The sequence below is a fragment of the Molothrus aeneus genome, chromosome 13 (assembly GCF_037042795.1).
Source record: "Molothrus aeneus isolate 106 chromosome 13, BPBGC_Maene_1.0, whole genome shotgun sequence".
Lineage (NCBI taxonomy): Eukaryota > Metazoa > Chordata > Aves > Passeriformes > Icteridae > Molothrus > Molothrus aeneus.
This window is the reverse complement of record NC_089658.1, coordinates 17,898,163-17,921,202: the sequence shown is the minus strand read 5'-3', so window position 1 is coordinate 17,921,202 and position 23,040 is coordinate 17,898,163. Positions and strand designations below refer to the sequence as shown.

Sequence of the window (23,040 nt, the reverse complement as noted above, 5' to 3'; positions counted from 1 at the left end):
GGAAGATGCCACTGCCCCCTGAACCCCGCTCCCGACTTCTGCCTGAGGGGAAGATGCCACTGCCCCCTGAACCCAGCTCCTGGTCTCTGCCTGAGGGGAAGATGCCACTGTCCTCTGTAATTATCTCCGGTCACTACCGGAGGGGAAGGCGCCGCTCCCCCAGACCTCCGTCCCTTCTCCCCGTCCGCACGTAACGGGGCACAACCGCCCGCTGCCCCCGCTCCCGGCGGCGCACGGACCGACAGCTCCGGCGCGGCGCGGGGCGGGCGGAGGCGGCTGCGGGGCGGGGCGGCGGGGCCACGCCGCGGCCCCGGCGGCGGAAGGGGCGACGCCGGCGGGGCGGGCGCTGCCGCCTTGTCGGAGCGGCCGGGGCTCGGCAGCCCCCGCCGGGCATGTCAGCGTCGAGCCCCGGCCCCGGCGAGGCGGCCCCGGGCGCCAGGGAGGCGGCGCGGCGGGACCCGCTGGCCGCCGATCTGCGGTGCAGCCTGTTCGCCGCCGCGCTGCAGAGCTACAAGCGCGACTCGGCGTTGAGGCCCTTCCCGGGCCGCTACGCCAGCGGCGACAGCAAGGACTTCGAGGGGCTGGTGAGTGCCGGGGGCCGGCCCGGGGCAGCTGCCCGAAGCGCCAGGGCACCTCCCCCGATGGGGAGCACGGGCTGCCCGCAGAGGTGAGGGCAGCGGCGCCGCCGGGTCACGGATAAAGCAGGATGAAGGGTTTATCCAGTCAAGAAATCCAGGTTTAAAAGAGTATTAGGGATGCTGACCGATAAACCCACACTGGGAAACGCCCAGATCCGGTGTGGACGTCACGTGAAGTAACAAGCCATAGGTAACAGGTAGGGAGCCGACAGGACGAGAGGAAGCGGCATCAAACTGCTCAAGATTGAGGATTCTGGAACATTTCTACCCTGAAAGGGTGGTTAGGCATTAGCACAGACTGCCCAGGAAAGTGGTGGAATCCCCATCCCTGGAGGTGTTCAGAAAACGCGTAGATGTGGCACTGGGGGTCATGGTTTAGTGGTGGGCTTGGCAAAGTTAGGCTAAGGGTTGGACTCAGTAATCTCAGACGTGTTGTCCAGCCTTAATGTTTCTAATATTCTGTGAAGTGTTATGAGGGTTAAATTCAAATTCATACCGAAGGATTTGCATGTTACATGGCCTGAACACTCCCATGTCAGGTCCACTGCACATGCTGCCCTGTGATAGATTGTTTTCTCTCAGGAGCGTGTCTGATTGTTTCTGTACGAACCCTACAGATGCTGTTGGTAAATATCACTGTAACTTACCCAGCTATTTGCATTCAGAGCAATTGACAAACTTCCCCACAAACTGGAAACAAGTGTTTATATCTCAGAACAGAACCTGTTTTTCAGATTGTTGGGGTGAAATATTGTTTTGTTTTCACTAGAGGTCCCTGTTTAATCGCAATGGCACTAAGGAGCTTGTGCTAAATGCCTCTGTTGTTAGCTTGCAGATACCAAGGCTCTACCAAGCCTGAAAGAGCTTCTGGAATCTGTTCCAAATACAGATAAAAGGACCTGGGAGCTGTTTAGTTGGATTCTATCATCTAAAGTCTTCATGATACAAAGTACTAAGAAACAGGAGGTAAGTTTTGAATTCTGAAAATCGTATTTAGAATTTGGTTTTTGAGGCAAACTTGCACTTCAGAGAATATTTCCTCCTCCCAGAATTAAGTTGGTTATTGTGAGAGCTTGACAGCTGAATATAAATCCATTCTTTTCTGTATATAGAGAGGGATGTTTTAAAGTAAATTTTCAGGAAGACTGGTTGGAAGAAATAGTTACCAATGTCAGTAATTGATGATAGACAGTGATTGTAGTTGGTTACTGCAGTTAACATAACATGCACGTGCATAGTTTAGTCTGAGAGAGTCAATTTGGGTGTCATGGAACTGGGTCCTGCTTGTCACTGAGAAAGACAATTCTTGTCTTCTGTCCCAAAAAGGGAAAGGTTCAGAGCCACTGAGGCACTTCTGTAACAGGGATCAAAATAGTTGTAGAGATTAGCAGCAAACTGAAAACAACTTCTGTTTTTGTGTTTTTCCTCTTGCAAGATCAGCTGATGAATATATTGTCTTAGTAGCCAAAGCAGAACTGTGATATTGTCCTTGCATCATAAATTAATTCATAATTACAGTTCAGGTTTGGGGTTTTTTTCTGGAGACAAGATTAAGGATTTAACTTCAATAGCAAGAAGCAAGAAACGGGCAGGATTTTTACTGTGCACTTACTCCTTCTGAATTGTGACAGTGTTGAATTCTAACTCAGAAAAGCATAATCAGAATTCATTAAACAGTATGAAGGGACGGGAAGCAGGGCTTCCAGTGAGTAATCTAACCACATAAACCAACATTGATATTCCTTCCTGTTTTTAAGTACAAGAAGATCCAGGAACTCACAGGGATGTCTGGGGCTGCAGTTCCTGCTCCACACTATCTCTTTGAGATCATGTATTGTGATCAAATGAACACCAAATTTGCTGAGACAAAGGGAGAGCGGGACCTTATCTATGCCTTCCATGGGAGCCGCCTGGAGAACTTCCATTCCATCCTGCACCATGGCCTGCACTGCCACTTGAACAGGGTGAGGCTCCTGCCATTGACACCATCTTCCCTTGCTCGCTTGCAGCTGGGAGCCGTTTTAAAAATAGGCCCAGATTCCTTTTGGGGTATGAAATGTGCTGATGCTCTTGTACTGCTGTGTTCATTTCAGTGTAGGCCTTTGCAGATGGCTGTGTTGGATTTTCTAGTGCAGCCTGAGGGTAAAAACTGGAAGTGGCATGAAACCCTTTTCACCAGTGTGACAAATTATGAGTGTCCTTTGCTTCTTTATAAGGAAGTGCAATTCCTCTGAAAATCCTGTCTTGTCTGACAGCCTGCAGCTGGGAAGTGCCTGTCTGCAGAGACAGAGGATAGTGGAGATTTTTTGCCTGGCCTTGTGTTTAGATCGGCAAAGTTTCAGGTGCTACTTGCCAGTGGAGCCTTCTTAAAATGGTCTGGTTTAGGGAGACATCCCACAGGATTTGCACCTCTTCTGATTTCAGTGGAAGGGAAGTTGAGATTCCTGGCTTTTTGTGTCAGCTCTGAGGCAGCTTTGACACAGCACCTGCTTGACATTCCAGTCAACCTGGACTGTGTTTTTTCCCCACATTCTCAATGAGTAATGGTTTACTGGGTACAATGGACTTACTGGAGTAATAATTTTAGCCAGTGTGGCAAATTGAAAAGTTCTTTCCTCTTTTCTAGTAAAGCATGGATTTAAATGAAGTAAAGCCTTGCCTTGTTTGGGGAGTTTGGATTACTTGAATGATGACAGTCTCAATAAATCGATGAAATGCCTTTTAACAGCGGTGCAGTCATGTTGATGTAAAATACTTTTGCTGGCAAACTAACTCCAAATCCGGGAAAGCATGAATCTGTCCACACCAAGTGCTCTGCCAAGCAGCTAATTTGAGGGATGGGAGAGGGCAGCAGCCCCACCCCAAGGAAGTTGTGCCAGGACAAAAACAGTGCATGGACCAGGCCCAACATGGGTCAGAAAGGCCTTTCGTAATTTACCTTCAGGAGCAGAACTGCCAGTCTGAAAGGAAAGAACACTTGCATGTTGTTTGAGGTTTGCAGCACATGATTTTAGGGTAGATTTCTGCTCTGTTTCAGACATCCCTGTTTGGTGAAGGCACCTATCTGACCAGTGACCTGAGCCTGGCTCTGCTGTACAGCCCTCATGGTCTCGGCTGGCAGCGAAGTGCACTGGGCTCTGTCCTCAGCTGTGTGGCTGTCTGTGAGATCATTGACCACCCAGATGTAAAGTGTCAGGTGAAAAAGAAAGGTGAGTCTAGCACAGTAATAACTGTGTAGTAGTTACATCTGTCCTTGATGTTGTTTTTCTTTCCCTTTTAATATCAGTGGCTCCTTGAGCACTGGATGGGAGACTTACCTCCTTGTCACCCTGGTCTGGGCCATAATGTCATCCATACCAAGGATGACTAGGAGTGGTATAGCCTCAAGCAAACTTCTCACTCTATTCTTGGATGCTGAGGGATTCAGGGGAATACCAAGACTAGATTTTTGGTTATCTCATTCTCATTCTTCTGGGGGGTGTGTATGGGGGTGTTGGTTGTTTACTTTTTTTTACAGTTACTTGAAGTTCTGCAATTTTTTTTCTTTTCCCAATTCAGATTCAGAAGAAATAGACAGAAAAAGAGCAAGAGTGAAAAACAGTGAAGGGGGAGATGTACCACAGAAATACTTTGTTGTCACAAACAACCAACTTTTACGAGTTAAATACTTGCTAGTGTATTCACAGAAGCAGCAAAGGAGGTAAGAGTTCAGCTGTCTAGAGGAATGACATGCTACTACAGCGAGATAAACACATGTCATTGTTGAAAAACAATAGAAAACAACCAAGAAAGATATACTGCACTGCCAGAATTTGTTTGTAGCCTGTTTCCTATGGAAAAAAGTCTTACACCATCGTGTTACCTCTGTCTCGCTCTTTGAAATTCCCAGGCTCAGCTAAATTTGCTTTTTTTACCAGACCTGTAAGCACTTAGAGTCTTTGAAAGGTCTAATTATCTGTTTGTGGCAGAAAACCAAGAGTGGATGTCTGGTGAGTGCATCTCTTACAACTGCCTCAGTTTTAACTCTGCCCTTATCTATCCTAAGTGGCAGTGTTCACTCAGCTACTCAACACATGTCTACAGGCCAGGCAGCTACAGCTCCAGACCACAGGGAACGGTGTGAACATGGGGAGAAAAGACAGGATTGTGCACAGAGACTTAAGGAAAACTGATATGGTGAAAATCAGGGTTCCTTGGTTACAGAGATTGTGGAACAACTTTCTGTTTTTATAGGATTTGCTTAAAATAATGAAGCCTGAAGTACTTTTTGCCAAGGTATTTGTGCATCTCTGACAGAATTCATGTCCTTTTCCCCTTTCAGGCCTTCTAATGAATCTTCCTGGTTCTACACCCACCGTTTTGCTGTAATGATGATGCTGTACCTGCTGTTGCTGATAGTGATAGGGGCCAGCAACTCACCAACCTTCATCTACTACTGGCACAGAATGTTTGACTCGGAGAGATGAACCAGCTGAGATGATGAACTGTTCATTTCACCACGTGCCTTAACAATAGCTGATCTGCAGTGCACTGCCTCTATTCCAGAGCTCTGGAAATAAAGGTGCCCAGTTCTGTCACCAACATATTAATCCTCATGGCATCTCTGCATTTATTCTTATTTCTGTGTTCCTGGGATTCATGAGGATGCCTACTACAGCTGAAAAGGATCACTGTGGTGCAACTAAGCATGAGCCAATCGTTAAGGGTCCATGGAAAAAAGGTTATTTAAGATTAATGAAAACTAAGTATGGAAACACTCAGGTGTAACTTATTTTCTGTCAAGCTGAAGTATGTTTGCACAAGTTGGAAAGGAGGATTTTTCTGGATGTCAGGCAAAGCAACCTGTTTGGGAGTCTTATCTGTATGTTTGCAGAAACTGAATCTAGTGATGTTTGGCATGTATCAATGCAGATGGAATTACTTTTAAAATTCTAAAGCTAACTTTGGCCAGGAATTTTTATATTTGAGCATAATGATTGTAAGGAAAAAAATCAACAAGAAATAAAACAACCGCCAAATGGAAGAACTTAAATGGTTTCTAGTATGTTTTTTTTCCCCTCTGTAGAACATTGTTGTGTTTTAATCCCAGCTGGCAGCTAAGCACAAATCCAAAACATAGTTACTGCACTGCTATGAGGAAAATTCATTGTATCCTGGACAAAACCAGCACAAACATCTACAAGGCTAGATCAGCCATGATCTATCTTATCCTAGCTTACTGTGCAGATTAGACAAACCCAGGGTTTTCAGCGTCAGTACTGAATGAGGATTGTTCTTACCAAACTGGGGATTTGTTAGAGAATACACCATGTGCAAGTTAGTAATGCAACATGCACAGGGCAATGCTCTCTTCTCTCTCCTTCCGGTCAAGTCATTTGTGTTTGCTCTTTGCGTGTTTGCAAAGCAACCTACAACTGCCTGAAACAGAAAAAGGAGCAAAGCACTGTCCTCTGATTAGTGACTGGGCATGGGGTAACCCCATGAAGACCCAGGGGTTCTAGGCAAAGCAAAGTCAGATAGGTGCCACAGTTCAGTCTCTCAGTGCAGCCTTTAGTAGATTTGATAAATGCAGATTTTCATTGCACAGTGAACCCTAACCACAAAAAAACCCCAACTCATCACATATTTCCAGCAAATGAGTCTCTGATTACTAGCTTACTCATTAAATATTTCAAAGAAAATCTCTTATTTTTCTGATGTTGTTCTGGTACCTAATTGCCAGAAATAACGTCCTGGTAATCAGGGTTTTTAATTCAAGGCTGAGAACAAGCTCATTTACAGCAACCCCTCTTCTTGGTGACTGGAGCTAGACACATTTATCCCAGTTAATTTTGCTGCCAAAACAAATTTATTTATTCACCATACAGCTTGCAAAACAAGAACATTATAATCCAATTCCCCATTGCCTTTTACAGCCTGTTAATAATGCTCACTGTCAAAGGACACTGCAGTGCCTCAACCCAAGAAGTGTCCGTGCTAATTATAGCAGAGATTTGCAATTAAAATATACATAAACAAATAATTTATTGTGCAACAGGTTCAACTACTTCATAGTTTACTCCTTGATATTTCAGTGCAGAAACTTGGGGTTTGGGATGTGCACAGGGGTCATGGGAATATTTGCCTATTTTTGTCTTCCTCAGCATGTTATATTAAATGTTGTGCCATGTAAATACACAAGTTTAGGGGAGATAATGTGCCAGCCAGATAACCTGGAGGTATTTTATGCTGTCCAAAGGATACTGCTTTGTAAAAGCCTGGTTTGTTTGAAAAAAAAAAAAAAAAAACATCTTTTGGAACAGATGGGCTGTTTGGGGCCCTTTGGAAAAGGAGGAGGTTGAGCAGCAGTTGTGGGATGGCTGTCTGCTGCACTGCAGGGAAAGGCACAAACCTGGGAGCTCCTGAGCCAGATGAAAAGAACACAGCAGGGATTTAAAGCTCTTTTCTTTGGGTTTCTTTGCATAGGAAAGTTTCTGAGAGTAAGCAGAAGTAATAATAGTTCCAGGCTATGTCCCCAGAGAGAAAGCATTGTGGGGGCTCATGGCAGACACGCACAGTCCAGCTCTGCAATGAAATCAGCAGGTATCAAAGGGAAAAAAAAAAAAAAAAAAACAACAAACAAAACCAGCTTTTTCTGCTTTGATCAGTTTGAATAGACACCAAAAAAAGGAGGTGGTTTCAGGTGGGGGCTGATGGATGTGTCTGGAGTATCCCTTGGAGAGCTTGTAGCCCCATTCCTCGTGCTCAGGCCTGCAGGGATTCTGGGCACAGCCTCATCGTTGCTTCAGCTCCACAGCTGTGGAGCGAGGCAACAGCAGTGGGAAAATATTTTAAATACATTTAAGGTGCTCAGATCCTACCTAGCAGCCTGGCAAAACACTTAATATCCTACTCCCACGCTTGTTTTCGGAGCTCCCTGCTGATTTCAGCATGTGTTTCCCAACGTGGCGAGGGGCAGTCAGCTGGATTAATGTGGGTATTGTGCTGAGTAACTAACAGTATTATGAATTAACCCAAGGTTTGTGTTAGCCTCTTAAGCCACTTGCGTGGCTCTTTGAACATGCACAGTGCTATAAAAACACTACCAGGGAATGAATCAGAATTTCCTCTTGAACAAAGGGCCGCTGTGTTTGAAGCAGGCGGCCCAGGGTGAGGTCGAGGAGTTGTAAAATACAGAGCTACCTGCTCTTATTAATATGTTCATTACATTACTGTGGTGAATATTAAGGAATTGTTACCTAATCAGACAAATCTGATCCTGGCTGGGACTGCAAGAAGTGTGGTAACTGGTGTTTCCTTGGTGGGAATGAGCAGGTTTTGAGGAAGCAGGAGAATTTTCCTCCAACAAGCATAAATAGATAATAAATATAAAAAGTATTTTTTTCTCTCTCTCAGTATTTTATATATACTTATATACAGAGATCTCAGGAGCCAGCTGAGGAGAAGGGCAGGTGCTGTTGGAGACAAAGGGTTTGAGGCAATGGGGGGAGAGAGAAGGAAGCACCACAGAAAGCAGGACCACCCCTGGGTTGGGGGGGAAAGCAAGACTTAGGGATTCATGCTCCTAATAAGTGATGCAAAAATCTTGTGCTTTCTAAAGTGTGAGCAAATACAAGAAAAGCAGAATCAGACCGGCAGGAATATACAAACCAGGCCTGGGCTTTGGTCCACCTCTGGCAGGACCCAGACTGATCCCAGCTTCCCCAGGGAGGTGTTGCCCACCTGCTTGCTCCTCCTTCCTGCATGCAGGGGACACATGGCTTAGCAGCACACGTTTCCAGTGACATTTTCCTTCTCTCATAAAAGCTGTCACTTTGGGCACCTTGCCCACACTCCAGACTCCACAAGATGTCACTTTGAACAGGAGGGAAGGTATGAAAGAGATGGGCAAAAGGAGCAGCACTGGAGTGCCTGCAAGAATCCCAAGGAATGTGCCATGCTTCCCCCAAGGACTAAGGTACATATGCTTGCCAGAATTCCCATTTTCCTACTCTTCATAGAGATGTATTCCAATCTAAATTATTGTAAGATTAGAGTCCTCCTAAAGCCAAACCCACTTTTGCCTTTTCACTGTACCCATGGGGTGTAAAATCCTTCCCACAAGGAAAAAAAGTATTTCTTGCTCCTCAGAAAAGACCTCTGAGCTCTTCTGTTGCTGGGCAAGAGGAGACGTGTATGAGCAATGTTGTATCTGTTGTCTCCCACTCAGCAAAAAGTGGATGAAGACAATTTTCAGTAGATTAAAGACACTTTCCTACTTATTCAAGGCTTGCCAGAAAACTAACGCACCTTCAAGGTCTGCCTCCCATCAGCAGTATAAACAAAGAGACCAAAGGAGTGTCTGATGAATAAATTAGCTTCCCCTACTGCAAGCCATTCCCATCACCTTACAAGAAGCCTTTTTGCCAGCCTGGCATCAGGCACCCCCTGCTCTGTTAGCATTGGGTAATTAACTTTGAGCAGAACGAGCCCAGGAAAGCCAAACTGCGATTACGCATCTCATTGGAGTTTGGATGCTTCCTAAATGGCTCATGCTTGTCCCCACCAGTTGGTCTGGGCTCCTGCAGTTCTAATTGATTTTTTTTTTTTCTCCTTGGGCTACATGTTTAGCATAAATAATAATTAGTACCAGAAGGACAAGGGCTGGGTACCCATGTGCAGCCCAGCATCACTCTGAGCACTGTGGCTTCCTGTGTCCTCATTGCCCAGCCTCAGCCATCCTGCAAGGAGTGCTTGCCACCCCTCTAATTTCAATGATTTGTTAGCTGGTGAACTGGGATATCAATGCAGATCCTTTCTGTCTGATGGGGAGCCAACACCTCTTAGAAACAGGGTTGAGATAAAGCCCCCTCAGTGCCCAAAGGAGATTTGTTTTCTAGAGGGGAAGACATCTCCCAGCTCCCTACACACGCAACCACAGCAAGACAAGGGTTGTTTTTAAAATAAAGCTCTTTCATCCTGATAAAGTCCAGATGCTCATTCAAAGCTGCAGTGGCCACAAAAATAGCCAAGAAACTGCCTCCTGCCAAGTCCAGAGCTCCTGAGCTGTCCAAAGGTTTAACTAAACTAAGAAAACAACAACCCACCTGGCTTAAAACTGAATTTCTCTTCAAAAGTAAACCCCACATTTAATAACAACCATCAGATAATAAAAAAGAAATAATCCACTCTTTCTAATTACCTGGAAACGACAACACAGTTGAAAAAAGACTCATCTCTTCAACCCACACCCAGAGAAAAGACTTCTGCCTTCACAAGCAACTTTTGGCACAATGGTAGAAAGCAAACAACCCATGTTACTCACCACAGCTCAGCTGATCCCTCCAGAAGCCCTCCTTGCCCTCATTTACTTCCATCTGGCACTAATGGCGCTGATGGAGCCCTACCAGCTACATCCCATCATTTCCATCATTGGGACACCTCAAACACACCTGTGGGGTGGCTGTACCTGCTCTGCTGGGGCAGAGCTGAGGGGCTGGTGTTGCTTAGGGCAAAGCAAATGTGGCCTGCAACCTGCCAGGTTGTGCTCTGGGACATGGGGACAGAAAGGTCCAGGGGGGCTGGGCAGTGTCAGGTCTGGTTCTCAGTACCCCAAATACTCTCTCTCTTGGTTTGCCCTGTGCCCCACAGAGCTGCTGTGTCTGTCTGTCTGTACCATCCCCTTCACACCAGAAAACAGTAGCAGGGACTCTTTTCCCTTCTGGCTCTCTTCAGAAGAGAGAAGAAACCTCACCCCACTCCGCTGTGGTTCTTTGTACCACTCTTGCCTAAGTCCCTCCATCCCCACAGCAATCCCTCCCTGCCCACCATGCCTGGGGCATGAATGCCCCTGCATTAGTCAACCTCCAGATATTTAGATCTTTCCCAGGGCTTGTCACACAGCCATGGGAGAACCAGGCAGGTTCTGAGTCAGGAGATCTGAAATTTCCAGAGAACTTTTCCTACAATGTGTGGAGAAAAAGGAGTAAAAGCCTGTGATCACACCTTTGCAGGCTCAGGGTGGCACCATCCATGCAGCTCTACAGCTGGGTGTAGGTGCAAAGGGCACTTGAAGCCACTCCAGAGACATGACCCTGGACCACAGAGGAGATGGTGAATTTCCTCCCAGAGGTTGATACTGGAAGCGTAGAGAAGCTTGATCCCAGAATCAGGACTGGAGCATGAGTCAGATACAAAAAGGATGTTTTTCTAGTTGTCACAACGCTGCCAGAATACAGCAGAACGACCAGAAATACCCCCAGATTTTTCACCCTGAGTACAGGGAGGAGACACATTCTCAGTTTCTGGCCAGAAACCCTCACCCACCAAAGGTGAGTAGGGAACCTCGTCATGACAGTCTCCAAAATGGTCTTACAGGACAAAACAGTCCCAAAGCTGTGCTGGCCATCCCCTTGTGGGTACATCTCTTCATCACACTGTGCTGACAGTTGTCCCGTTGGAGCCCCCTGATGCCACCCCACCATTTGCAGCACCATCCTTGGTGTTCTTCTCTGAGGCTGAGATGGGTTTGTGTCTCTTTTGCCTGGTGATGGCTGTTTCAATGCCCCTGAGACACAACTGCACGTCCTCCCGAAAGGAAGGGGTGTACAGTCCATAAATGATAGGGTCAGTGCAGGTGTGCAGCAGGCCAAAGAGGAAGAAGCTGTGGTTGACATACTCCGGCATCTTCTGGATCATGGCTGGCTGGAACCAGTACCACAAGCCCAGGAGATAATAAGGGGTCCAGCAGATGATGAAGGTGGCAACAATCACTATGGTCATCTTGAGAGTCTTCATGCGTGCCTTGGAGATGTGTTCGTTTTGATTTCTTGTTAAACCTGTCAAGGAGAGTCAAAAAGATAATTGAAGATAGGGGAAAACCAAGACAACATAATCATCCATGACTCTGCTTCTGCCAGAGAGGGAAGACCATCTCATAATCTGGTCCATGTCCCACAGGAAGCAGAAGACAGCAAGGACCGGGGTCAGTAAGTTTGTGCAAAACCTTAGTTAGTTTGTGCAAAACTTCTTAGCTTTCAAAGGATGTTGTGACACACCCAACAACAATTCCAGGATGGAGAAGTTCAGTCATGGAGGACATTAAAAGGCTGGGATCTACTTACCTTTATTGACCTTTAGCTGCTTACTGATCTCCCAAAGGATCCGGATGTAGCAGACGATCATGACACTCAGGGGGGTGATGTAGAGGGTGGTGAAGGTGAACATGTTGTAGACAGTTTCCTCCCAGTGTGCTCGGAAGCTCCCATGAGTAACACACTGGGTGAAATTCCTTCCTGGGATTGTGTTCAGGTGGAAGAGGAAAAGCTGAAATGGAGAACCAAATAATAACTCAGAGAGGATTTGGAACAGAGCACCACATCCTAGAGATGCTGCTGGCTGTGCATGGAGAGCACCTTCCTGCTGGTGTCAGACTGGGAGATAGGCTCTGGGCACCTAACTCATGCCTTATTCTGGTGCCTGTGGAGATGGACTGGTTGATTGGGATGGACTGGTTGAGGATGTTGAGATGGAGAAGCCCTTTTCCAAAACCACCCCAACCTAGGCAAACTCCATGGGGAGGACACTGAACTTTACCTGGGGCAAAGCCAGGAGCACGCTGCCAGCCCAGGCAGCACGGAGCAGCATCCCATTGCGGCGGTGAGCACGGGAAAAGGGATGGAGGATGGCTGCGTGCCGGTCCAGGCTGATGACCACCAGCACCAGGGCAGCAGCATACATAGCAAAGAGCTTGAGGAAGTTGAGGACCTTGCAGGAGATGTCCCCTCCATACCACTGCACTGTCACGTTCCATGCTGCATCCAGGGGCATCACCATCACTGTCACCAGCAGGTCGGCCAGCGCCAGGCTGAGGATCAGCGGCTGCACGTGGGATTTCCTCCTCTTCCTCAGCAGGCTGCCCAGCACAGCTGTATTGCTGCCTGCTGCCAGCAGGAAGAAGATGGCTGTGATGACCACACGGACCTTGGCTGCTTGGGTGAACCGGGGCTCCACCCAGTACTGGGGGTAGGCAGAGGCTGAGACATTGGTGTCCTCCTGCGTGGTGGGGCAGTGGGGAGATGCAGGGAGCTGCTCCTCACTCATGCCCTGCTGAAACACAAGCAGCAAAATTAATCTCATCTTAGGGGCTGTGTAGTGCTGCAGCTTTGACAAAAGTGGGGAGATGGTGGGATCTGCACTGGAGGTACCAGCAGCAGTCTGTCCCATTCTGTCTTGTCCCATCCTGTCCCTGCCTGTCCCCTCTGTGTTGCCCATTTTGCAAAGTCACCGTGTCCCCCCACCATGGTGACCCAGCCTGGCCACCCTCTCTGGCTCACCCCTGCTGTAGCTACAGTGACTGCTCACACAGACATATATTTTTAGCTCTTTGCAAGGTGGCTGAGCAGCTGGGAAAGCAGGAGTGGTGGCCAGGACCATGGAACCAGTCACTGTCTGCCAGCATCCTGCTGGGAATAGGTCATACCAGAGCTGGCTGAGCCTGTGCTGGGGCAGCTGTGCTCAGTTCAAGGACTTGTCCTTCCAAAGGGAGTTTGTAAGCAGGGCTCAGTTTTTTAGAAACCCCACAGCCCTTCCCATTAGTGTGTTAAACCTTAATGATCCATCTCCATTTCGAGTGCCAGATCTGGGGTCATGGGCAGGAGCAGCTGGGGGTGACCAGGCAGGAGAAGGGGCATCCCACACTGTCCAGAGTCTTACAGTGGCTCCTGGGAGAGGACCACAGTGGCATTTAGGAGGCTGGACCTTCCCAGGACCCAAGCAGCACCAGCACAACACCTCTGTCCCTTTCCCTTCTGGAGGCAAATCAGGAGGAGGAGGGAAAGGTAGAACCCACCCTAAAACGGGGGTGGCTGGGGAGTGATGAGCAGTGTGGTTGTCCCCCACACTTGATTTCATTGCCCTTTTTACCTGAGTAACTCACGTTTTAAGGACACACACTTTCAGCTCCTGTGGTCACAAGCTGTTTACAGTCCCAGCTGCAGGTACAGCACATCTCCTACTGTTTCAAGCACCTTCCTGTTTGCTGATTCCAAAGTAAAATATTCCTTACCTTCATACAAATAACAGGAACAGCAGAGATCAAATCTGTCTCCGCAGTTCTGCAACAACACCTCGCAGCAATGAGCCCTCCTCCAGCCCCACCACCACCCCCACAAGCCCCCTTCCCCTTGCTTCCTTCACCCCTCCCTCCCCAAAGAGGAACTGAACAAACAAGCAGCAAAAAGAAAGAACAGCTAAAAAGTACCAAGTTGCTTCTCTGGAAAAAACGAGAAATCTGAGTGCAGGTCAGGATTTATCCCAGCTGATGGGAACATACCTGGCATACGCATGCCCTGATGCTGAGAGAAGATGCTCCGTGTCTTCCCCAGGGGTCCCCCACCGCTGCGGTGCTGAGTCAGGACGCTCCAACGTTTCCTTGCATCAGATCCCTGCAACAAACCTTGAAGCAGTAAAATTTCCCCTTGCCAGCAGGCAAGCCAGGAGCGACGCTGCTGTTAGCACAGGCATATGCAGGCATCTGGAGATGGGAATGCTGCTGCAAACACTCCCTGCACCTGCAAACCAGGAGCGGGGCACACCGAGGCCGGCACCCATGGGCAGCCTGGCTCAGGCAGCCACCATCAGCCCTGCCCTTGTTAGCTTAATGAGCTGCCCACTTAATGAGCAGGCAGCGGGGATGATGACAAAGCTGCTGTAATGCAAGAAACAGCCAAAATTCAAAACGTTGTGGCCAAACGTAGCTCTATCAGGGATAAGTGCCAACACTCCCAGTACTGGTTTGCTATAAATACAGGAGAATGAGTTAATTATCCTGGGAGTTAGTGATGAACATCCCGTTGCTCGGACAACCGAGAAACTCGCAGACACGCGCACACACGCACCTCAGAGATGCTCCTGGACCACACGGGTCCATGGAAGCATCACAGGTACATGCTTGAACTGGAAATGCTGCAAGGAGGGAATTAACAAGGGGAAATGTGGTTCATTTTGCCATTTTAATGAATACACTTTTTTTCCTGCAGTCTATCAGTTCCCATCTGGTTCTTTCTGTATCTCTTGCAGCATAACACAGGGAGAGGGAAGGACCTTGGGAGGGACAAAGAGCTCAAAAGAGCTTAAAAAATACGAAGTGCAATGCGAGGACGGGGAGGGAAACTGAGGACATCCTGCTCTTCTGGAGCTGTGGGGGTGAAAGAGGGATAGCCCCAAGCCCTGCTGGGACCAGCATTGGCAAACACACTCCCAGGGGCTTCACTGGGACTTTAATGACATGCAGACAGACCTTCACATTTTCCAGGCTACTAAATTAAAGAGTACGTGGTATACAAGTCCCTGCAGATCCCAGGCTGGCAGTGGTGGCTCTGCATTGTGCCCCAAGAGGAGGAGATTCCCTTTCTAGAATAGGTTTTCCATTTTATTAAAACTACTCCCACTTATTTCAGGAGGAAATGCCTGAGCTCTGAGGGTGGTTGCACCATCTCTGAGGCTGCTGTGCTGGCAGGAGTGCTCCAGGGCACAAGCAGAAAAGGTATTTTCCCCTTTTCCAATTTGACTCTTAAACCTTTGTGGATTTAAGAGTCAACTTGTGTGGCAGAAGGACCAGCTCCTGAGACCCAGGAGATGCTGCAGGCACTGGACCATGTTTGCCCTGGAATCCCCTAAACTCTCCATCACTTCTGCATAGAGCTGCCAAAAGGGATCAGGAGGAAATCTCTCTGCTCAGAGCCACTCCTGCATCTGAAGTGCTTTCCATACAGGGGGAAAGAGGAAAGCAGAATCTGCTGGCACTGCCAGTGAGCACCAGCCAGCCCTGACACATGGGATGGGACTGTCCCCATCACCTCCTTACCTGACAGAGGCATCACCCACCAGTGCCTTGGAAACGAGCCTGGCCCTTGGGGGACAAATACCACAAAATCTGCATAGAATTTGGGTGGAAGCCTGTTTGTTCTAGCAGCCACCTCCTCCTGACATTAGGTTCCTGCTCAAAGCTGAGATTAATTAGGCCCTACACACTCATCTTTATTTTCCCTTTCATTTAGCCCTTTGCACCTGCATGAAAGCAATTAAGTAGCAAGTCAGGAATGTATTCCCTGTTCGTCCTTCATCCTGGCTGATGGCCTTCTTGTCTAGAAATGTCCTCTCCATCCCTAGCTGTATGATGCAAGAGAGGGACAGGATTTTTCTTGGGAATTGTAAGCCTTGCTTATGCCACAACAAAGCCTTTAGTCTCTGTTTGGAGAGGATTTTTTTAGCATACCATCACACAGAAATGTCCTGGGCATGCATTAGCAATAAGTCTTATTTTAAGGGTGGGGTCCCTTATTGAAATGACTGCTTTTCTCCAGCATTTGCACAGTAACCCCCTTGTGTTTTCTCTCTTTTTTTTCTTTTGCTCATCTCCTCAAAGGTCAGTTTGGATGTTGTCTGCATGGCAGCCTTCAGCCGAATCTCTGAACGCTGGTTTAACGATCAGAGGGTTTTGGTGTCCAGGATTAGGAAACAGTGCTGGCAGGCAGGGCTTGTTTCCATACATCCCAGCTTGGCTCTTCCCGAAATCTCCTCCTCTTGGGATGCTGCCCCAGTACATCCCCAGAGCTGCAGTCCAGTGCTGGGTCATGAGGGGACAGAGCTTCCCCCAGTGTCTCCAAAGAGGACTGATCTCCCCAAATCCATATGGATCATCCCAGGATGCTGGAAAAAACAGAAATCAGGAACCACACTGGGTAATACAGTCCCAGTGAAAATTTCTGCATGAGCAAACCTTGAATAAAAATGCAAGTGCTCTGTTTTTCCATCAGACACCCTGTATATACTGGGATCTATCTCATCAAGGGAGAGCAGTGTAGGACATAATTTCCATTAACCTATAGCAAACACAGGGCAGGGAACCTGCTTCTGTTTGTTCTGATAAATCACTGCTGGGGGCTTGGCTTCCCAAAGAGAAAAACTTGTATTTTCCTCTCTGAGAGAAACTCCAGCTGCTGGTTGTTGTGGGGGGTGAGGATGGGAGATTCTTCTGCTGGACTCATCACCCAAACCCTCCCCCCAGGCAGGTGCTTCTGCCAGGCTGGGTGCCCAAAAACTTCCCTTTATTCAGAAAAACCTCATGATTTCAGAGTGTTTTTAATGCTGATTCTTTTTCCCCCCCTGCAATTCTTCTCCTTCTTCTCCAAACCTTGAATTGTCTTAGGAGCAGCTCATCCAAGGAAATTTTTGTCTCATACTGGACTCGAAACAGAAAGTCTAGTCAGGGACATCTGACATGCAATGTTTTTGTGAGTAAATACCAGCGTCCATGAAGTCATTTCCCGGGGTTAGAAATGAGCTCACCTCTGGAACAGCTTCTCTTCTTACCCAAAGTTCACAAGTCAAGCGATTGGGAAGCTCCCAGTTTTCAGCCTTTTCATTAAATAACAGCATCATAAAAATTAGCACGGTGCCACTGTGCTGTAAGTTACAAACAGGTCTGAAACAGGGCATCACCCAAAATTCCCCAAAATCTCTGCAGCAAAAGACAGAGACACAAAGCCCAATGATCACTGGGGATAAACCAGGACCTCATTCTGCCTGCTCAGCCAGCCCTGGCTGCTCTGTTGAACCTGCCAAGGAGGGATGGTAATTGCTGCCCCTCCTGGGGATAAACTGGATCACTCCATCCCCCTCCCAAAAACCTGTGTTTAAAGCAGAGGGAGGGATCTGTCTTGCCTTCTGGGCTCAATTACTTGGTAAACTGTGCCATTAGACAATTTCTTGGTGAGACAATGCTCTGTTTCTGATTCGGCTTTTTATATTAAAACCTCACTGATAAAAAACTCTTCTCGGGGGTTTCACACCATGGGACAGGGGTATTGGGAAAAACATGCTCAAACCTGCTGCAATTCCCACCTTTTAATACCCCAGGCTGGTGCTCCTGATGCTGCTGAGCTCAGATGTCCAGAGTATCATTCCCAGTCATTCCCCAAATTTACATCTTTCCACTCAGAGTTCCTCCATCTTTCACCAGGACATGTCAACTGGAGTAACATCCTCCTCCTCATCTCTAAACTGGAAAAGAAAGAGGATGGAATTTATCATCCCAGACCAGATCCTGAAGTCAAGCCTGAAGAAACATGGTGGGATCTGGTGCCGAGCCCTTTCTGCTCACCACCAAGGGATAAAATCTGGTGTTGTGTGCATCACTGCCCCACTCAGCTGAGCTTCCCCACAGCAGCTTTGCTTTCCTGCCCAGGCTGGAATTTATTTGGGGAGGAAATCATTTGGGAACTTTCACCTGGTACCCCAGTCCCCAGTAAAGCAAGAAAATCATCCACAGGGTCAGTGGAGGGGCCATGGGTCCCCTTCAGCTTCAGCATGCCCTGACCCAGTCAGGGCTCTCACTGCCCTAATGGGATATTTTTTTTGAGCTGGAAGAAATTATGAAATGCCAATGTTTTTGTTGTGACTAACCATGGAAGTGAACAATTTTGCCCTTGTTTTTGGACAGGGTTTAGTTGCTCTCCTTGCCTTTGCCTTCTGTGCCCTCTTTTATCCTCTGCTTTTTTATTCCTTGTGGGACCTGTCCATAGTGTTGCTCCAAATATCCTCCTCCCTCCAAACTCTCAAATAGGATTGTGTGCCCAAGGCCATATTTGGATGCTCCTTCCCAAACATTGGCCAAATTCAAGGGCTGCTCTCCTTTGTCACATTGGGGGAGAGGTGAGATGTGGGGAAAACTGACATCCCTGTGGGACCCTTGGCAGTTACATAGGGCTTGCAGGAGTAAAAAGCAGGGAACACCTCCCCTGACTCCTCTTTCCCAAGAGCTCCATATCTCCAAGCAGTTTTCAAAGCTTAAAGATACTCCTGGATGAACTTTATGCAGGCACATGATCCTTCTCTATGCTTTTAGGAAAGGATCAGTTTCTGGGTGGGGAGAGATACCATCAATGCTGAATTTGATGAGCCAGAGGGATATAATTTCTGCTCCCCAACTCTGCTTTTACCCTCCCTCAAGAAATCTGCTCTGAGCCAAGATATGGGGCTGCAGGAAGCCACTGACTTTCTCTAAGGATGAGCGTCAGTGCTGCCATCTCCCCCCATCCAGATCTGGCTTCCCAGGGAGGTGTTTCTGGGAGCCAGCATTCAAGTTGCTCCTGCCGTTTCTCTGCAGAAGTGCTCATCTCCCACGCTGCCTTTGCAATCTGCTCCCTGCAATTTTTGTTTTAGATGGGACAAGGTGTTCACAGCAGGAGCTGCCAGGCCTTCCTCCAGCAGCTCTTGGCCCCACCAAAGCCTCTGGTGTGCTCCCGGCAAACACACATTTACCCTCCAGCGAAAGCTGATCTGGCCACATATTCCAGGGGGAATCCCAGCAGCGCTGGAATTAGCTCGGCAGAGACCGGCTTTTCCAGCATGTCCTTGGCATAGTGCATGAGGTCATGAGATATTTTACATCTCCAGTCGCCCCCATGACCACAGGCACTCCAGGAAGGGGAAGCATTTCCATGCTCTCTTTTGCCAGTGGGGATGCTGGCAAACCCTTTTGGAGCTGAAACCTGGGGGTGGATCAACCCTGATTACCCCAGCCCAGGCACGGCCCCACATTGCTCAGTGCAGAAATTAACCTGACAGAAATTCCCACATGGTTCAACAAGGAGTGCCCAGTGCCCTCACGGCTCCATCTCTTTCTGTCCATCCCATGTAGAGTCTCATGTGAACACTAAAAAACACTTTTTAACTCAAAGCTTCACTTTCACTGCCATCACTGTTGCCTCTGGTCTGACTTACACAGCCTATACCTCTCTAATGTGCTGCCAGTGCAATCCCTGCAAAATAGGATAAAGACAAACTGGAAGAACTAAGCCTGCCCCTGCACACTCATGGATCAGGCAGGATTTTGCTGGTTTTTAGGAAAAACTGGCTGACGTTTTGCTGGTGCAAATCACTGCAAACCTGCCCACTTCAACTTGGTTTATAGCAAGAATATGGAAAAAAAGGCACAAATGAGACCATGATCGCCATCCCTTGTGTGGGAGGCTGCTCCCCACGCCAGCATGGGTGCATAGCCTGGAGTGCATCCCAGCCCAAAGCCAATACCCATAAACAGGAACAATAAATCAAGGATTTCTTCAGGAGAAATTAATTACCCAAATCAACATGGACTTTGACACAGGATGGTCTTTGTCCACCCAACCCTGTCCAGAGCTAAAGCAAACAGCTGGTGGACTGTGGGTTGGAGCTCTGCTCCTGCCCTTCCTTTGCAGTGTAAATGTACCCATTGAGGTGCTGTCCTGGCTTGGACCTGGCCACATTCCCATCACGCCTGTTCCCATCCTGGGACTGCTTTTACATCGTTGATCAGAGGTTGTGCAATAGCTCAGGCCCTGCCACATCTGTGGGCAGGATGTTCCCCACACCATGGTGCTGCCCTGCAAGTGTCCCTGAGCAGTTAAAGCTCCAGGGAGAGACTGGCATATCCATTATTCATGGAGGCCTTGAAAATAATGGCCTTCTTCATCTCAAAGAGAGTTTCTAAATGAGTCAGTATTCTTATCTTAATTTCCCCAGCTCATACACTTAATTAAAAAGGGATTCACTGTTGAGGCACTTCTGGTGCTCTCACAGCATCATGGTTTCTGCCTCTCCAAGCTCTGATGGGAAGGAGAGACAGCAGATATGGCCATGGCACCTAGGAGGGAAATACCAGTGGGACCCTTCTGCAGTCCAGGACATCCCAGTGACCAGTGAATCCCTTCCCAGGGTACGTGGGTCTATATGTGTGCAGCAGGGTGGAAGGTGACGCTCCCTGGGCACTCCAATAGCAAACATGTAAAAAACCACTAGCAAAAGCCCTTTTCCTTTACAGATGGAATCATGGAACAGAGGGCACTCTTTTACATGTCAGGAGTCAGTTGTGTTGTGCTGGTGCCAGCAGATATTTGGGGGCTTACCCCGTGGAACAGACCCCACAACCAGCACAGGCACTTACTGTCTCCTCACTCCTGGCTCTTTCACCACTGCAGAAAAAACCTTCCTGAGCTCCAGAGCTAAAATCAGTCCTTCCCTGGATCCTGGCTCTCCTGGTGTCCCCACTGTGTGCTGCCTTTTGTATCTGTTCCATAAATGATGTTTATGGAGCTGAGCACTACTGAGCCCCAGCACAAGTTTTAGCTCCCAAGCAAATCCTTCCAGAGGGGAAAAAGGTCCACTCACTCCTTTTCTCCCAGTCATAGCCTGTAAATCCTCATCCACACAATGAAAACAAATTCCAGTAATTCATTTTTTTGGCTCTTTTCCAAAGATTTTAGGCAGCTGGAGTGCAATTTTGTGCTGATGAAGCGGTGGAGGCTGGCTTAAGTGAAACAACATTGCAGTGGCTGCGAGGTTTGCTGGTGTTTCAGAGCTCAGAGGGAACCTCAGGGACCGGCCACATCTCCAAGTTCTCCTACAAGCCATGGAAATCGCCACTCCGGCTCCTGGGATAGCAAAACAGGATTTAAAAAAACAACATTAGCCACCCCTGGAGCATGGCTGGAGAAGTGCCGGGAGCCAAGTGCTTAATGAAATCCCAGCTCCCAACTCTCCCTTCTAAACCACGCAAACTTCCCCAAAGTGTTTGGGATGGAACAAAGTCATCAATCAGTTATTTTAACTCCCATCTCCGTAAACAGAAGCAAGCCCAGAAACATGCAGCAGGGGAAAATAACCGTCAGCTCCCTTTGGCGGAGTGGAGAGGGCGCAGGGAGGGAGGACGAGGGCAGCCGGCAGGGAATTAGGCATGGCCTTGGCCCAAAAGTGGATTTATGGGCCCCACAGAGCATTTTGCAGACCCCACAGCCTGTAAATTCCACATGCAGCCCTACAGCAGCCCCTCCAACCCTGCTATCCCCCTGGCATGGTACAGTTGGCTTTTGGAGATGGCCACTCTGCCCATGCTGTACTAGAAATGGTGGGAGGCATGAAGAACCAGGATGAGCATTACTAGCCATCTTTCCCTTGGATTTATAGATGAACACAAGAAAAGTTATGGATACAACCACAAAGGAGTGTGGGGAGGGAGATGCTGCTGGCACCATCTGCTGTCACAGTCCTCTGACACTGCCCCAGCCTCAGCACTGGTCAGAGGCAGCATTAAGCGTGGCAGCATTCACATAAAGACCTTATGGCTTTGACATTACACATCAGTGATGAAACCATGGAAAAAAACCATGAGATTTGGGTAGGCTCCCCAGCATTAATCCAGGAGCAGAATGAGTCCAAGAAGCTGTGGATCTGTTGTTATCTGATGGGAAGGAGCAGCCTTAGGCAGCTGAAGCCACTGGTGATGGGCAGAAAGAAAGGAGGAGTTTGGTCTGGGATGCATCCTTGTCACTGGCAACAGGTACTACAGCCCTGCAGACCACCCCAGGCATGGGGCAGCCCCTGACTTGTCCTCTCCACCCCAAGGGTTGGGGCATTGTTCACCTCCAGGCAGATGGAAAGCCTCTCCCAGAGCTGGTGGTTCTCAGCACTGGGAACATCTGGGGCTCCTCTCATGCTGTTCCCTCCAAAGTCAGCCACGTGTCAGAGCTGCAGCAAGGGATGGTCAAGCCAAGAGAGACTGTGCAAATGAACTGTTCTAGAGACTTGGGGTTTACATGAACTCACACATCCCAAACCTGCTCCTAAAGCCACACACATGTCTCCAGAGCTTGTCTTGAAGGACACTTGCTAGAGAGAAAACAGCCATACTGAGGAGGCTGCAAAATCCCCTGCAGAAATGCCTGCACCAGCACTGGGTTAGAACTATCATCATCCCATTTCCATAATGTAAGGAATAACAGTTTATTCCTTTTGCAGAACAGCACATTTCCTTACTCAGCAGTGTGACCCATAGAAATTGATGCCAGGATATAGACAAGCAGCTGGTGGGACTGGAGATGTCTTGCCAAGGCATTGGTGCTGTGCTTAGTGTGGGTCAGTCATGGTGGGAGGTGGATTCCATCTGGGAAAGATGAATTCCTTGCTCTCTGTCTCAATACCTTTCCCACATCTTGTCCTCATCACAGAAGGGAAACAGAGATGATCTTCATGTTTATGTCAGAGGTCTGGAGCTTCCAGCTCACTGGACACTCTCTGTCCACCATATAAACATTCTGCCATTTTTGGCACACCTCAGGTGTTTTTTCCTTTTCCCTCGTAAACATAAACAGGAGCTGGTGTAGGTCACCACTGATTATTTTTTATGTGACATCTTGATCTGTGTTCCTCCTGCACCACTCCCTCTGGCAGCAGGGCTGACAAGGATTACTAGGAGGCAGCCTGGGTCACCACTGACCCCCACTGGCTGCCCCAACACCCATGCCCATCTTTTGGGGGTTGCTCCTGACACATACAGCCCATGCTTTCACACCCCATTCCTGCAGCAACCATCTGCACAGTCGAG

The 23,040-nt window shown here is 48.2% G+C and overlaps 2 protein-coding genes across 4 annotated transcripts; one reads left to right on the top strand and one right to left on the bottom strand.

The window, feature by feature from the left end:
• The first annotated feature begins 357 nt into the window (after positions 1–357).
• On the top strand, positions 358–5,670 carry PARP16 (poly(ADP-ribose) polymerase family member 16). The gene is made up of 6 exons (XM_066558706.1): positions 358–584; positions 1,467–1,604; positions 2,396–2,602; positions 3,676–3,847; positions 4,197–4,338; positions 4,960–5,670. Exons 1-6 carry the CDS (start codon positions 393–395, stop codon positions 5,102–5,104), a joined length of 996 nt encoding a protein of 331 aa, XP_066414803.1. The 5' UTR covers positions 358–392; the 3' UTR covers positions 5,105–5,670.
• A 5,097-nt stretch (positions 5,671–10,767) lies between these two features.
• Positions 10,768–14,229, bottom strand: LOC136562224 (gonadotropin-releasing hormone II receptor-like). Of its 3 annotated transcripts, none has more exons than XM_066558940.1 (4): positions 13,951–14,229; positions 12,213–12,722; positions 11,741–11,942; positions 10,768–11,455 (listed from the first exon to the last, which is right to left on the bottom strand). In XM_066558940.1, the coding sequence occupies exons 2-4, from the start codon at positions 12,717–12,719 to the stop codon at positions 11,049–11,051; spliced, it is 1,116 nt and encodes a 371-aa protein (XP_066415037.1). In that variant the 5' UTR covers positions 12,720–12,722; positions 13,951–14,229; the 3' UTR covers positions 10,768–11,048. The 3 variants fall into 3 exon arrangements, with proteins under 3 accessions (XP_066415037.1, XP_066415038.1, XP_066415036.1); XM_066558941.1 differs by lacking the exon at positions 13,951–14,229 and adding an exon at positions 13,555–13,585; XM_066558939.1 differs by lacking the exon at positions 13,951–14,229 and having other exon boundaries at positions 12,213–12,802.
• Positions 14,230–23,040: the final 8,811 nt, after the last annotated feature.